General features: G+C 37.0%; 2 protein-coding genes and 1 long non-coding RNA gene across 3 annotated transcripts in view; 2 read left to right on the top strand and 1 right to left on the bottom strand.

The window, feature by feature from the left end:
* LOC140512548 (uncharacterized) overlaps positions 1-16,598 on the top strand; it is a 125,233-nt gene that overhangs the window by 74,879 nt on the left and 33,756 nt on the right. The window contains 5 exon segments of the mRNA XM_072621699.1: positions 2,890-3,177; positions 12,938-12,966; positions 13,051-13,132; positions 13,238-13,282; positions 14,613-14,897. Of these exon segments, the coding sequence (XP_072477800.1) occupies positions 2,890-3,177; positions 12,938-12,966; positions 13,051-13,132; positions 13,238-13,282; positions 14,613-14,897 (729 nt within the window).
* On the bottom strand, positions 579-9,052 carry LOC140512553 (uncharacterized). Its single transcript, XR_011969809.1, has 4 exons — positions 8,876-9,052; positions 7,065-8,363; positions 2,492-5,909; positions 579-2,042 (listed from the first exon to the last, which is right to left on the bottom strand). It is a non-coding gene; the product is annotated as an uncharacterized lncRNA (long non-coding RNA).
* The window catches only part of LOC140512549 (uncharacterized), a 327,182-nt gene continuing 313,662 nt past the window's right edge, over positions 3,079-16,598 (top strand). The window contains exon 1 of the mRNA XM_072621713.1: positions 3,079-3,168. The gene's annotated coding sequence lies outside the window, so the exon portion shown is untranslated. The remainder of the gene's footprint in view (positions 3,169-16,598) is intronic.

Here is a 16,598-nt window from a genome sequence, read left to right as displayed (position 1 = left end):
AATCAGACCCAACAACCACTGCTCTTCCTGAACTTTTGAAAAAGAAAACCATAGAATAAATGTTAAATAGAAACAAGGTCAATTATATGGTAAATATTCAGTTACCGCAAGTGTCCACGTGTTCATTTGTAGCGACTGTAGTCTCCATGTTCTGAAATGAAGCCCGAGTTCCCCTGCCCACCTTGTCTAAATTATATACAGTCTTTTCCACTCATTTCTGAGGAAAACGGAACCATACAAAAGACAAACCCATTACCTTACTGTCAAACTTTGAATGATGCCCGCACACAAGATAGACATAAGGATAAGCATTGCTCTTTTCTAGCAGCATAGGTTCTCGCTCTCTCCTAAAACATAACAGCTGTTCCAGTGATCAATAGTAACTGAAGTGTTTTCTTGCTCAGAGCCTGAAAGATGAAAAAAGAGTACTAATTCTGGAGTCATGTTAGGCAATCTGGCTGTACTCTCTGTGTACGGGAAGGTGATAGTTCATGAAATTTTCAGACAAGTTGGGTGAATAAAAACATTTTATTGAAATTAGTTTTCATAACTCTATTTACTGATGCATGTAGAGTAAATGGGAGGCAATATAATGTGTGTGGAGCTATTGTGGAAGTACCTATTTGAAAACTTTTTTCCGTTGGGAGCAGCAGTCTCATATCCACCTCAGAATGTTCTGAGCCTGAACAAGCCCCTTGATATCCCACCTGATATTCCCTGGCATTGCACCTACTGTCAGTTGATTCAGACTGTCCTAGAGGAAGACTCGTTATTAGGGAAGAAGGTGATTGTTCTTGGGGTTGGTGCATTGGTATGGAATTCGCCATTAGTATATTAACAAAGGATTTGGCTGATGAACTTTCCTTAGTTGGTGGAATAGAAGACAAAATAAAGGGAGAGATGATGGATCTCTAACACGTCAGGCTTTTCCTCAAAACATCTAAGACGGATTCTGGCAAAGACCACGTTGTGACTGCTAACTCAAAACTGGTGTATTTTTGGTTAGGATATGTCTCCAGGAGGGAGAAAAACGTCTTAATTTGGTCCATCATAGCATGAATATCTTTAAATTCGTCGTTCCCGGTGTTGCTAAATACAGCCCTAACTGCAACGTGCTTATTGTGTCCAAGTCAGTTTACATTTTCACATATGTGACGTGAAAGCTAAATGGCTTTCCTAAAAATGGTGTTATTGTAAGTCCTGGCATTCTGGATTCTCCCTGTTTCCTTTACCTAACGGCAGAGAGACTTGGTGTTCATTCTTCAAGTTGCCTTCGATGGGGCCCTTTGTTCCTGTGCGGACTGGCGTAAACTTTGCTGGTGTGTCTCTGCAGAAGCTTCTTCCGCCTTTGGGAACTGTTGCTGATTCAGGGAAGTGGAAAGATTTTCTTGAACAGGTTATTGAAAGTGCTTTTGAGGTGAGGAAACTGAACGACTTCACTTCCTGTGCGATTGGCTTGTTGATGACAGATGTGACAGGAAGCATTATGATGAATCTTAGGAGAGTGCACCAAATATCCGTCAGGATTTAGGGCGCATATTGCATTCATGAGGATTTCTTCCTCAGTATCTCATGTGTCTTGGGGCAGAATGGTGTTTCAGATATGGTGAAGGTCAACCTGAATCCAGGGAAGGAGAGCTGTTGATATAAGTGCCCAGAAACTCTTTGGAGAATCTAGACGGAGCTGCAATTTTAAAACCCTTTAATGTAGTGCCATTAAGTGAACATGGCATTGGTTACAATATGGTTTTCCAATAGTTGAAATTCTTCTTCTGATTCGTGATTAAACACCAGAAATGTCAAACCTGTGAATACACTCTAGTTTCTTCCTAAAGTTAGAAACGGTGCATAGTACAGTGTGTCTACCATTCCTTCCGATTCTTTCCTTCTCACATGGTGCTGGATGTGACTTGTGTAGTCTCCGTAGTTGGAATCAAGCGGAGACAGCCACCCACAGGTATATAAACTACCTTTCTTGTATGAAGGTGGTAGAGTTTTCCATAGGTCCAGAAGACACCACTTGTATAGGAAAAACAGCAAACCTGAGTAAACATAGTTTTGTCAAATGTTAAAAGGAAATATTTGAAGTCTATGGACATGTTAAAATTGTAGTGTACATAGATAGGTAAACGGTAAATCTTCAAGAAGTTATATCATTCCGAAAAAGCAACCTAACTTCTAGTCAGAAGATAGAACTTCACATATGCAAAAAAGATAAATATCACTATGCTTTAAAAACAAAGCGAGTACTTGTGTAAAACAGAAATCGTCAGTAAGGGGATGCTAATGGTTAGCATATTCTGTGGGAAAACATTTTAGCACGAAGGATTGGGGGCTGTCCTCAAGGCCAAAATGTCATGCTTTCAACTGTCATCTCTGTCAAATACTGGCTGAATGACCCCGAGTAAATCATTTCACCTCTAAGAGCTCTAGGCAGCCCTAAGTTGCAGAGAAATGTACCAGCTGACATTAGTAGATGGAATCACCTCACCTCGGAGTTCTCTCTAAATTAGTCAAGGGTTAAAATTCACAGGTTCACAGGCTGTTTCCTCATTGTACGTTCTTTGAAAAGTCAAATGGACATCTTGTCTTTGCCAGGTTATCATCAAACAGAACCCTTTCCCCCGCTTAGTGACTACTCATTGAGATAGCTATGGTGAGAGTCTAAAAGGTGGTAATTTAAGGAAAAGAGGATAGGACAAATTGTAGAAGGAAAAACCGTTTTTCTCCTTATTCCCCTTAGCTTATCTAAGAGACAAAACAGAGGAAGGATAAATGAACAAATTAAGCCACACAGTTAGGTGGCAATTGGAATGTCAACCTGTGGCGAATAAATATGCCACGAGGATGAAACCAATGCGCAATTTAAGTCCACTATTTACTTTTCAGGTCCATCTGATTGGGATTCTTCCAGTGCTTCCTTAAAAACTGAGAGTTCCGGAAAGTCCAAGGATTCCAAGTGTGGTCAGAATCATCCTTGGCAGTCAGTGTCAGTGACCAGAATTCTGTGTGGACGCACACCTAAGATAAGAAAGATTTCTACCCTAGAAGATGAAGCAGTTGGAGCTGGACGTGGCCCAGAGACTGAGTTTGAAGATGCGATTCGGGGACAAAAATCAGTCGCCCAGAAGCAAGCTGACCCACAGATCCCTGTAAAACCCTTGAAAGGTAAAAAAGGTAATAAAGAAGCATGCAGAGTTAGCGTTCTGAATTTTCCACAGGTAGATTATTTGCTCAGTTCGTTACCTTCCAATCTTTATTCGTCTTAGTGAGCAAAAAAATGGTAGTCACGCGATGACGAAATTCACCGTTGTCTTCTCCTTCTCTCATGCATCCTACAAGCTGGAAGGCGGTTTTAGAGTAGGCATTTTGATCTTCTCCTCTGACAAGTGTAACGTTGCGCAAGCACGGATAGGGCGAAGCTTAGGGCTGGCTGATAAATTACTCTTCTCCTGTCTGTCGATTGCTTCTTCATTTTTTCAGTCTTTCAAAATATCAAGCTATTATGTTTATATAGTGATATATACACACTTAAAATCCCTATATGAATGAGTATTTTTCTCTCTCTTCGGTTCATTCATACTTACCTTCCCCATACTTTCAATAAAATCCACTGACCTTTTCCCAAATATGAAGTTACCTAGTGGATTATAAGACTGAGAAACAGTAGCACACAGAACAGTAGCTAGCACAGATTCACTCTTGATCTGGTGAGACAGGAAGAAAGCTCAGTGTCTTCCTTAAAGTAGTCCCAGGAAGATATTTTTCTTGATATGTTTCAGCAAGAGGATATCTCCAGCAGGAGTTAATATGCGTGTGGATCATGAACACTTATGAGTACTTCTATTGCTTATGTGTAGCACGAAAAAATGGCAATTAAGAGCAGAATGAAACATAAGAATGAGAGGGGTTTATTGGTTCACATAGAGTTTTAGCAGAGACTGTCAAATTTAAGGCTTCATGACAGTCAGGAAGAGGATGTGTCAAAGGCACTTGTGCACAACAGTTAAAAAGTTTCAGAGGAATGCCACACAAAGATTCCACTTTTTTACTAGGCTTCAAAGTCAAATGGAGGCTGTTTGAAAATAATTAGATTATAAACAATCTTGGCAAGACGCTCCACTGTATTGCTATTCCAATGCCACTTCAGAATGTGGAACTGATCCTTGGTTGCCAAAGGCCAATCCAGAACAAGCTACCTTAGGTCTTGACAAACTGGAAAGGTTTTGAACATGAATATAGCAATGAACTCTGTTGTTTAAGGACCAGTCTAAGTAAGCTCAGTAAGGTTCATCATCAGAAAGCAAGCAACATTTGATTTGAGGAAGACTCATTAACTCCTGAAGTCAGTTGATTAAGAGTCTGTGTGTAGAGGCTTGAGTCAAATTTCTGATTTTACAGGGGAATTCACAAGCAGTGGCTGTCTTGACTGACCCATCGAGATGTAGGTATAGTTGTCCTCCAACCCGCTTTTCCCAAGACCTTATGAGAAAGGTGATTAGGGAATGTTGTACTAATTGGTGTTCCCATTCTCAACAACTGCCTTTCAAAATTCGAATAAGAATAAAGTCACTGTGGTTTAGGCCTTTGTCATAAATTAGCCTTCTCCTGTCTAATTAACTTTGTTTCCATACTTCATTTCTTTTTAGTGTTTCAAGTACTAAAACCATTAAGCTGAAATAGGTTTACATTCACATATAAAGTAGAAGTATGAATTATTTTCTCTCTCATTTTGGATAATTTATAGCTATCATTCCCAAAATAAAAGCATTTGATTTAACTTTTCCCAAAGGTGAAATGACACATCTAGTTGGAGCTTCCCAGTAATAGATGCCATGAAATTATTCATGATGGAATATAATTATTCTACCCACAAATTTTTTTCATATTGTTATTTGAAGCTCCCTCAATTGAGATGATCGCCTCATATCCACGTTTAAGTATTTATACTGACTTTCTTTCAGTAGATTTGTTTGCCCTGTGGTATATACAGTTATGTCTTCCTCATCTTTCAACGTTCAGTAAATCTTTTCATTTTTGAGCATTTTTCTCCATGTAATCATGCTCTGTCAGCCTCTGAGGTCAATGAAAGTACTACTGTGAATGTCCAATTAACTGCTAGAGTATTATGTGTGTACCTTACTCTGCTATTTCTTGGCTTCAGAAGAATAGCTTATAGAGTTATGTAATGCTACAGATCTCACTTTGACTTCCCTTTGCAACGTGGCATCAAGGAAGAGGATTTCTTCCTACTTCTTTTGAGACAGGCCTGGCCAGTGGTTTCACAAACAAAGAATTGTTTTATTCTCTCTGTCTTTGGAGATAATGAGATTGATTGGGCTTTTTTCAAAATTTATTTTTTCCTCTCATTCCCCAACTGATGCTTCTTTGTCTCTCAACCGGGTTCAGAAATTCACCTCTCCTGTAATGAGTGGCATTTAGAAATACAGTTCTCTTTTTAATCACTTTTTTTTTTTTCTGCTGGTTCCTTTCGGAAAACACGATGAGCTCAATTTCACTTTAAGGAGTTTGTTATACAGATGTCTTCCCTATGATACAAGTCCATGTTGCACAATTGTTTTTGATGATAGAGACTTGACTTGTAATTCTATTGGGAAAATTAAGTCCCTTGAGCATTGCTGCTTAGTACCTTCTCTAACACTAAGATTCTCAGAGAACTGACTAGACTTCTGAAAGGGTAAATGATTTCTAAAGTCTCACAGGCAATATATACTCAGAAGTGGGACTCAAGGTCAGCTCTTCTTCATTCTGGGTGAGTTATCCATCCTCACTGACTTTCAAACTTCATTGGTCTCTCTCGGATTCCCTGGCTCAGAAACCTTCGGTTTTTGATTCCCTTTGTCTATCAGATGCATTACAAACTGAAGAAATTGTGGTACAACCTTCATCTAAAAAAAAAAAAACCAAAAAAACAAAAAACAAAAACACAAATAAGGGGTCTGCTTATTCAAGGCTGCTAATATTCCGACACTTTTACCTCGGGAGAAGAGATTCCAAAGGCTGATGAAAATAAATCGTGACAGAAGGCTACAGGAAGTCAGAATTATAGAGAGTAGCATATGGCTTCATTGGAATCAGGAAGAGAAAGCAAAGACTTCCTTGCTTTCACAAATTGTGAGGGTGGTTATGAGGGCCTCAGCCTACCCTAGGAGTTTTTGGTGCTTACGATTACCCAGACAGACATTTCCCCTCCCTAAATTCATTTATTCTGGAATACATTACGCATTTGTTCTGTTGATTCTGCTCACCTTTTGGCTTACTTTCCTGCATGTTGGCACCCAGTTACACAGTCTGAAGATGTTAAAACGAGGTGGCCATATAAAGTCCAAACTGAAAGTCAGTTTCCAATAGCTGAGGAAAGTAACTCATATGCTAGCAAATGTTTGGGAGCTGAAGCAGTGCTGGCTACTAAGGACCCTGACAGTCAGGCTCTAAGGCGCCTTCATTCATCCAACTCGTTTTCACTTTCATTTCGAGCCAAACTGTTCTGTCAGTTAGTCTGTATATTATCCTGCCCTGTATTAGCTCCATGTACCCCTTCAAGGCACATTTTCTTTTCCACTTTTGTGGGGAAATCTCTCCCTCCCTTCAGAAACTTTCTGAGATGGAAACGCCAAGAAACTTCCCTTCACTTTACTAGTCTTGGTGACTAATTATTTCCCATTATATTGATTGGTTGTTCTGTTGAAAGAGACTAAATGTAGACTTATTATAAAGATTATCAGGTAATGTTACGGAGCACCTACTAGTACATATATGAATATGTAATCCATCCCATCGTTTACTAAATCAGACCCAACAACCACTGCTCTTCCTGAACTTTTGAAAAAGAAAACCATAGAATAAATGTTAAATAGAAACAAGGTCAATTATATGGTAAATATTCAGTTACCGCAAGTGTCCACGTGTTCATTTGTAGCGACTGTAGTCTCCATGTTCTGAAATGAAGCCCGAGTTCCCCTGCCCACCTTGTCTAAATTATACACAGTCTTTTCCACTCATTTCTGAGGAAAACGGAACCATACAAAAGACAAACCCATTACCTTACTGTCAGGGCACATTATCATTTCCATATTTTTGTGGCAATCCCCCTCTTTCTTCAGATGCTTTCTGAGATGAAAACTCCAGGAAGCTTTCCTGCATTTTATTGTTCTTGTGAACTGATGATTTCCCATTATATTGATTTGTTGTTCTATTGAAAGAGATTAAAGGTAGACTTATTATAATGATTGTCGACTAATGTTACAGAGCACCTATACTCCATATATGAAAATATACTGCATCCCATTGTTCACTAAAATGAGTCCCAACAGCCATTGCTCTTTCTGAACTTCTCAAAAAGAGAACTATAGAATACATGTTAAATGCATACAAAATGAATTATATGGTAAGTACTCAGTTACCCCAAGAATCCATGAGTTTATTGGTCGTGACCCTAGTGTAGATGTAATGAACTTGTCTGACTTCCCCTGCCAAACTTGCCTAAAGTACATACCGTCTTTTCATTCATTTCTAAGGGGAAAAAAAACCCAAAAAATAAAAGAGAAACTCATTGCTCTCTGACGTAACTGAAAGTTTTACAGTGAATTTCTAGTTTGCTGCTGGAGTAATATCTGCATAGCTTGTTCTCATGTTTCTTGTCTTAATCACAGTAGGTTATAGTGTTACTTAATGCTCCCGATTTCCTTTAGGTTGAGTTCCCTGTGCAACAAGGCATTAAGGAAGAAAACTTTATTCCTACTTCTTTTAAGGCAGTCCTGGCCAGTGGTTTCACGTATTAAGAGTTATGTTTTGTTCTCTCTGTCTTTTGGTTTAATCTGATTGATTTTGTCTTTTAAAAAATTATTTTGTCCTCTCACTGCTTAAATCATGATTCTTTGTTTCTGAAAGTATTTCAGAAATTTATTTTTCTTGAAATGAACTAAATTGAGAAAACCACTTCTCTTATTTCTATTGGAATTTTTAGTTTCAGGAAACACAATGACCTCAATTTCAGTTTAATTAGTTTGTTATACTGGTGTCTTCCCTATGATACAATCTTTGTTACACAATTTTTTTTGATGGTAGAGATGAAACTTCTAATTCCATTGGGATAAATTGACTCTCTTGAGTGGTGCTGGTTAGTATCTTCTGTGAAAGTAAGGTTCCCAGGAAACTGACGAGAGCACTGAAAGGGTAAGTGGTTTGTCAAACATCACCCAGGCAGCATCAAAGTGAGAGACAGGACCTAAGTTCATGCCTTCTTCATTCTGGGCCAGCTCTCCATCCACACTGCTTCTCAAATGTCATTTGTCTCCCTCTGATACCTTGGCTCTGAAACATTCAGTTACTCATTCCCTCGTCTATCAGATAAAAGACAAAGTGACGAGAATGTGTTATAACCTTCATCTTAAAAAGAAAACATATTTTATCTTTTTATTAAAGGTTGTTAACAGTCAGACACTTGTACGTGGAACATGAAAATCCATAGACTGATGAAAATAATTCGTGAGAGCAGACAAAAGAATAGGCAACAGGCAGCCAAAAAGATACATAGTATTGTATGGCTTCATTGGAACTAAGAAAGGCACACAACGACCGTTTCACTTTCATAAACTGAGAAGGGTGTGAGGGCCTCAGTCTATGGTGGGAGTTTTCCTTTCTTAGTTTTACCCAGATACACATTGTCCCTCCCTAAATACATTTATTCAAGAATAGATTATGCGTTTTAATCTCTTCATTCTTGGCCTCTTTGGGCTTACTTTCTTGAATGTTGACATCCACTTACATACTCTGAGGATATTAAAAAAAGGTGGTCATAGGATAAAGTACAAAGCAATAAAAAAAATTCCAGTAGCTCAGGGAAGTAACTCACCTTGCATCAAATATTTGGGAGACGAAGGGGTGCTGGCTACTAAGGACCTTGACAGACGGACTCTTACCAGACTTGATTCATCCTGCTCATCTTCACTGTTATTTTTAAGTCAAACTGTTCTGTTAATTATTGTGTGTATTATCCTGCCCTGTGTTAGCTCTATGTGTCCTTACAGGCCAGGTGTTGAAATCTCTTTCTTCTTCAGAACCTTTCTGAGGTGTAAATTCCAGGAAGATTTCCTACACTTTACTAGTCTTCCTGACAGTTATTTCCCATTTTATTAATTTGTTATTCTGTTGAAAGAGATTAAAGGCGTACTTTTTATAAAGATGATCAACTAGTGTTACAGAAAGCCTACTACTACCTACAGGGAAATATAATCCATCCCTAAGTTGATTAAGTTTATACCCAAGAACCACTGTTTTTTCTGATGTTTTCAAAAAGAGAAACATAGAACAACTGTTAAATAGAAACAAAATAATTATATTGTGCATGTTCCATTTCCCCAAGAAAGCATTAGTTCATTGGTCTACACTCTATTCTAGTTGCATGGAATTTGGGCTTGACTTCCCCTACCTGCCTTTTCTGAGTTATTTGCAATCTTCTTCATTCATGTCTAAGGAAATAAAAAGCCCCAAATCAAAGGATAAATCCATCACCTTGTTGCAAATTTTGAATAGTGTCCACACAGAATACAGACGAAAGGATAAGCATTGGTGTCTCTCACAGGATGGGCTATCGTTCTCTCCTAGAAATTAAAGAAGTATTCTAGAATGCAGTAGCAATTCTAGTTTTTCCTTCCGCCGTGCCTGAAAGGGAAAGAAATACGCTAAAGTGAGAGTTATATTAGGTCCTCTGTTCCCCCTCTCTCTGTAGAGAAAGAGGATAACTAATGCTTTTTATTTTTTATCTTTTCTTGAGTGAGCAAAAACAGTTAAGCTGAAGTTAGTTATCGGATATGTGTAGAGTAAATAAGAGGTAAAAGAAAGTGTTTGGTGCTGTTTTGGAAGAACCTGTTTTAAAATTTCTTTCGGCTGGGAGCAGCCATTTCACATCTCATTCCGAATTTTTACAGCATTCCCAACAACCTCGTTATCCTGCCAAATATTCCCCAAAATGAGATCTATTTTCAAGTATCAGTTGATTTTCAATGTTCTTAAGGAATACCAGGTTCCCCAAAACAAGATCATTCTTTCTTGGGTTGGTGCAGTTGGCATGGCATGTGCCATCAGTGTCTTAACAAAGGAACTGACTCATGAGCTTTCCCTTGTTAATGTAATAGAAGATAAAATAAAAGGAGAGATAATGAATCTCTCACATGGCAGACTTTTCCTCAAAATACAAAAGATTTTTCCTGACAAACAGTACATTGTGACTGCTAACTCAAAACTGGTCATTGTATTGATTGGGACATGTCTACAGGAGGGAGAAAATCGTCTTAATTTGCTCCAGCATAATGTGAATGTCTTTAAATTCATCATTCCCAATATTGTTAAATGCAGCCCTAACTACAAGCTGCTTCTTATTTCCAAACCACTGGTTATTTTGACATATGTGGCCTGGAAGCTAAAAGGCTTTTCTGAAAATCGTGTTATTGTAAGTGTTTACATTCTGGATTCTGCCCGTTTCCTTTGTCTAATGGGGGAGAGACTTGGTGTTCATTCCTCAAGTTGTCATGGATGGGTCCTTGTGTTTCTGTCCACACGGGATTCACAGTGGTGTAAATCTTTCTGGATACTTCATCCTCTTTTGGGAACTAATGCTGATTCAAAAAACTGGAAATATATTCATAAACATGTGTTTGAAAGTGCTTGTGAGGTGATCAAACTGAAGAGCTACACTTCCTGGGCAATTGGCTTGTTTGTAGCAGATCTGACAGAAAGCCTTATGAAGAATCTGAGGAGAGTGCACCTCATTTCCATCATGATTAAGTGCTTATATTGCATTCATGAGGTGTTTTGCTCTCTGTCCCATGGATCTTAGGTCAGAATGGTGTTTCAGATGTGGTGAAGGTAAACCTGAGTCTGGAGGGGAAAACTGTTTAAAATGGAATACAGGTACTCTTTGGGGAATCTAGAGGGAGCTGTAATTTTAAAACATTTTTAATGTACTGCCATCAAGAGAACATGACAGTGGTTAAGCGGTTATGTATGATAATGCTTTTCTAGTAAGTCAAATTCTTCCTCTGGTTAGTGATTGAACACCAGAAATGTCAAGCCTGTGAACACACTCTAGTTTTCTCCTAAAGTTAGAAAGGGGGAATAGTACACTGTGCCTACTGTTTTATAAAATTTTTGTTTGCATATGATACTGGATATGACTTGTATAGCCTGAGTAGTAGCTGTCACGCAGAGATACCTCCCCAAAGGTGTACAAACTACCTGCCTTTTGTGAAGGTGCTACAGCTCCCCATAGATCTAGAAGAAAACACTCCTGTATACAGAACACCATACAGTAGTAATTCTTTATTGAGGCATTGATTAGATTTTACTGCCCTCTGTTAGGATTCTACAGCATTGCCTCATATAGCACCTTTTCAGAGGACCTGATTTTGTCTATACATACATATATGTGTATGTATGTCTATATTTATGTATGGGTGTATCTATGTATGTAACAATAGTTGTAAATTACCATATTGTATACAGAGATCTCTATATACAAGTAATTCAAGTAATATATACAAATATTCAAGTAATTCCTCACAAAATACTTAATAAACAACAAATAACTAATAAAGAAAACTTCTCACAATTTCTTAATACTTTTTTGGTCTGATATATAGTAAACCGAATTTTATAATTTCCTATAATAGGCACGAGCTTAACACATTTTTGGATTGACGTATAGTAAGAAGTTTGAAGTTATAAAATGTACAAGGCTTTCAGAATCTTCAAATTTTAATTTCTGAGATTTCCTTCCAGTACATACATATATTTTCCCATTAATATTAAATTACACATGTTCAAAGAGTTTATATACAAATGTATTGATAATATTGAATTGTTAATTGAGTGGATTAAAACAATTTTGTTTTTTCTAAATAACTCCGTATTGAAAGATTTTCTTTATCATTTCTTGAATGAATTTTGTATACCTTCTTTCATATACAGATACATTTTTAAAGTTTATTAATTTTCAGTTTTCAACATTCAATTCCATAAGTTTTAAATTTTCTCTCTTTCGCCCCTCCCAAAGACGGTACACTACCTGATATAGGCTCTACATACACATTCCTATCTAACATATTGTCACATTTGTCATGTTGTATTGAAGAATTAGAACAAATGGCAGGAACAATGAGAAAGAAAAAAAAAACAAAAACAAAAGGAAAATTGTCTCCTTCGTTGTGAATTCAAACTCCTTAATTCTTTCTCTTGATGTGGATGGCATTTCCCAACATGATTCAATAAACAAATTTTAAGAGACATAAACTAATGGATCCAAGAAGTATAGGCATGCCATTAGGCAGCGTGGATATGGAAAGAAATGAAAATGCGTTATTAACTATTATTCTGGTAGTGTACATCTCAGTGAATGCATTTAAATTATGTTTCTAGACCCTTATGTCTGAGATAAGAATATGGTTTATACATGGTTTTAAATTCTATTTCATCTTTACTGTTTACATATCACCTGGATTTCCAAATTATATAACTAAGGATTCATCCATATTAGGGGTACTTGTAGTAAAACAGCATTAATCATTCTCATTGCTTGGCCGATTGGATGCTGCATTAGGTCAATGAAATGCGTCATTGATAAGTATGCTTGTATATTGTTTCAGGTACAAAGCTATAAAACTTTTGAAATTTTAGATATTTGACATATAAACTGTACGTTGCGCTAACACTGTGTTCTTGTTTTACTTCAAGTAATAATAATCGATTTTAATTGGTGTTCTGCAAATTTCTTATAAGAAATATAGCAAATTTTAGTATTCAATTTTTAAATTCCATAATGGGATCCAACATGCCTATTCGTTTCGACAGAAATTGTGATTGAATTACATTGCTTAAATACAGTTGTTGATACCACTTCTAATCTTTTTTTTTTTTTCAGATTCTCTTCAGAGATATCTCTACTTGAAGGTAATAACACTGGCTTTTTTATTTATATCTGACGTTTACTAAAAACTTTAAATATAATTGTCCTCTTATTATTTTGTTTCATAGCCTATTCCAGCTACTACAAAAATTAGTTATTCATTCAGCAATCAAGATTTAGGAAAAGGAATTCAGGAAAAACAGAAGTCATGTAAGTTTCAAAATTCTGTCATTTAGGAAGAAAGGAAGTATATTTTTAAATTTTTTCAATATTCATGTCTCATTTTTCTTCCTTTTCTCCCTATTTGTCTTACAGATTCAATAAAGGAATTGGGCTTCAATGAGACAGATGAAACTAATGGTATTGTCCTTTTTTACCCTTCTTTACAATTAGGAGAATAAGTGAATTTTTAAAACAATGACTCCTAATAGAAAATATATCCTGTAGTTTTCAGGTTTGTGCTTTTATGTTTGGAACATCACATTTGAGTTTGTATTTTCATACTTCCTGGCTTTTTCTGTATTGCACAAAAGCACATTAGCCGAGTCATGCATGTATCCTCCCAATTCAAGATAATATATATTAAGCAACTATTATGTATCATGTGCATATCAAGTGTCCACTGTTTTACTGTGAGATATAAAGATAAAAACAAACAGCTTTTCCCTCAAGAAATTTACTCTTTGTGAAGGAATGCAACATACAAACCATGCTAGAAGGACTTGAGTAAGGAAGGTAAGGAGAAGGATAAAAGAGCTCTAGGAAAATTGGGAGATGGGGAGAGCATGGAAAAGAGTGTGGTTCAGCAAGGACGATTTCATAGCTCCGATGCACGTGGAGTTGACGCAGCAGGGTACCACAGAAGGTTTTAGAGCCAGAGAATGGCCAGCTAAGTGCCTTGAGAGTATTACTTGATGGTTTTGTGTAGAATGGACGAGAGAATGAAGGCATCAGAAATATGAATAGCTTTTAGAAAATTATTGGAAAAATACATGTAAAAGTTGATGAGTTTGTGAAGTCGGAGGATTTATTTAAGAATAAGGAAGGAGGACAGGAAGACAGATGTCATAAAGGTAGAAACAACAGAACTTAGTAGGTTTAGGATGTGTGTCTATATACACCCACATACCCACACTCAGTCACACACACACACACACACACATACACATATATATATATATATATATACACATGTATATGTTTGGTTCATAGGAGCATCCAATATATGGATCCAGATGACTGAGAATATAACCCGTTTTTAATAGAGATAAGAAATATTAAAGGTCTGTTGACTTCAGAGGTGGAGGTAGGAGGAAAGGAAATGATGAATTCAGGCTGTCTAAATAAGTCAGTGGTCAAAATTCACAGGTTCCAAGTCTAAATTCATATAAAATTCAAATGTACATGCTGACTTTGCAAGGCTATCATTAAAGCAAATCCTTTCCCTGTCCTTGCGACTACACACTGAGATAGATTTGATGAGGGTGTAAAAGGAAAAGGGATAGGCTGAATTAAAGAAGGAAAACAGCTTTTCTGTTTTTTTTTCCCTCATGTTACCGAAGAGTTAAAATGGAAGGAGCATTAATAAAGGCATAAAGTTAGGGGGCAATTTGCATGCCATCTCATGGGGGGAAAATATGCCAGGTGGATGAGACCAATGCACAATTTAACTCCATTATTTCCTTTTCAGGTCCATCTGATCGGGATTCTTGCAGTACTTCTCTGAAAACTGAGAGTTACAGGAAGTGCAGGGAATTGAATCTTCATGAGAATCACCCTTGCCAGTTACTCCCAGAGACCAAAATTCCGTGTGGATCCACACTGTTTGGAAAGATTCCTTTCCAAGAAGATGAAACTGTTGGAGCTGGAAATGACAGCGAGACTGAGTTTAGGCTTGTGGTTAGAGGAGAAAAATCGATCCCCCACAAGGAAGAAGAACCACATCTCTCTGTAAAAAAATTGAAAGTTAACGAAGGTAACGAAGAAGCATGTAGAGTTAACATTATGAATTTTCCTTAGGCAGATTATTTGCTCAGTATTTTACCTTCCAATCTTTATTAGTATTAGTAAGCAAAAAAATGACAAAATCAAGTGATGATGAAATTTACCATGGGCTTTTCCTTCTCTCATGGATCCTAGAACCTACCAGGTGGCTTTTTGGCATATATTTTGATTTCTTCCTCTGACACCTGTAACATATTTCACAAGCCCAGAAATGGGGTAGCTAGGCCTGTCTGATAAATCAGTCTTCTCCTGTCTGTCATTTGCCAGTTCATATTTTTTAGTCTTTCAAAATATAAAACGTTTAGGCTTCTATATATTTATATTCACATATAAAACCCATATGTGAATGTGTATTTTTCTCTCATTTTGAATCATTTATACTTATCTTCCATAAAGCTTAAATACAGGTGCCTGAACTTTTCTAAAATATGAAATAATCTAGTTGATTATAAGACTGATGAACTCTAGTACACAGAACAGTAGCTAGGACAGATTCACTCGATCTGTTGAGACAGGAAAAAAGCTCAATTGGGTTAATAATCTTCCTGTATGCTTGTTTTAGATTTTGAAAGGCAATGGGGGGTAATGGGAGCACCAGTTAGTACAAAATTCCCTAATCATCTTTCTCCCACGGTCTTGGGAGAAGGTGACAGGAGTGGCAACTACCCCTACATCTTCATGGGTAAATCAAGACACGCACTGCTTGTGAACTCCCTTAACAAATTAGAGGTTAGACGCAAACCTCAGTGTGAGCCAGTTGAGGCAAACACAGATTCTTCCCACCCACAACATTCTAGTTTGTGAATTCAACCCTAATGATTCCCCATTCACTGACAAATACCCATCTACTTTATAGGGCATGAGGAAAAGGGGGTATATTGCCAGCAACTGTCTCCAATTTTACATGACCTCATCCCTATATCTGTCTCACTGCACAGTCCCAGTGCATATTTACAATTTAAGCAAAAAAGTTTATATTATTTGTGGTACAATGTGGTACAAGGGTGGTGGAGATGTTTTGAACCTCAATGAAGAGAACACATATCTAATACCTCGTAGCAAGAGGCTGTTTGGCTATGGATACTGGGAAACTAAGCACTAGGAAAAGAATAATATAAATCTCCCTTAAATACATTAATGATTTCCGGTAATTGTTTCCATGAAAATGATTAGGCTGGAATGCAATGATCATACCAGTGAATATCTTTTCAATTCTTTCAATAGAAACTCCATAAATGGAGAAGATTGCATCATATTCAAGTTTAAATATTTATGTTGATTTTATTTCAATAAATTTGTTTGACTTGTTTCATAGACAGTTATATCTTCCTAATCTTTAGAACTTCTGTTAATCTTCAAATTTCTGTGAATTTCTCTCCATATAATCATACTCTGTCTACATCTGAGGTAACTGAAAAGTTTACATTGAATTTCAAATTAGTTGGTGGAATATTTTCTCCATAGCTTGCTCTCATGTTTCTTGTCTTAATCAGAGTTGCTTATAGAGTTACTTCCTACTCCTGATTTCATTTACATGAAGTTTCCTCTCCAACATGGAATCAAGCAAGAGGACTTTATTGCTTCTTCTTTTAAGACAGTCCTGGCCAGTCATTTCACATATTAAGAGTTAGTTTTTGTTCTCTCCATCTCTTGAGATAATCTGATTGATTTT

This window comes from Notamacropus eugenii, chromosome 6, assembly GCF_028372415.1.
Source record: "Notamacropus eugenii isolate mMacEug1 chromosome 6, mMacEug1.pri_v2, whole genome shotgun sequence".
Classification (NCBI taxonomy): Eukaryota; Metazoa; Chordata; class Mammalia; order Diprotodontia; family Macropodidae; genus Notamacropus; species Notamacropus eugenii.
Note: the sequence above shows the minus strand (reverse complement) of the source record. Positions and strands in the feature narration are given on the sequence as shown.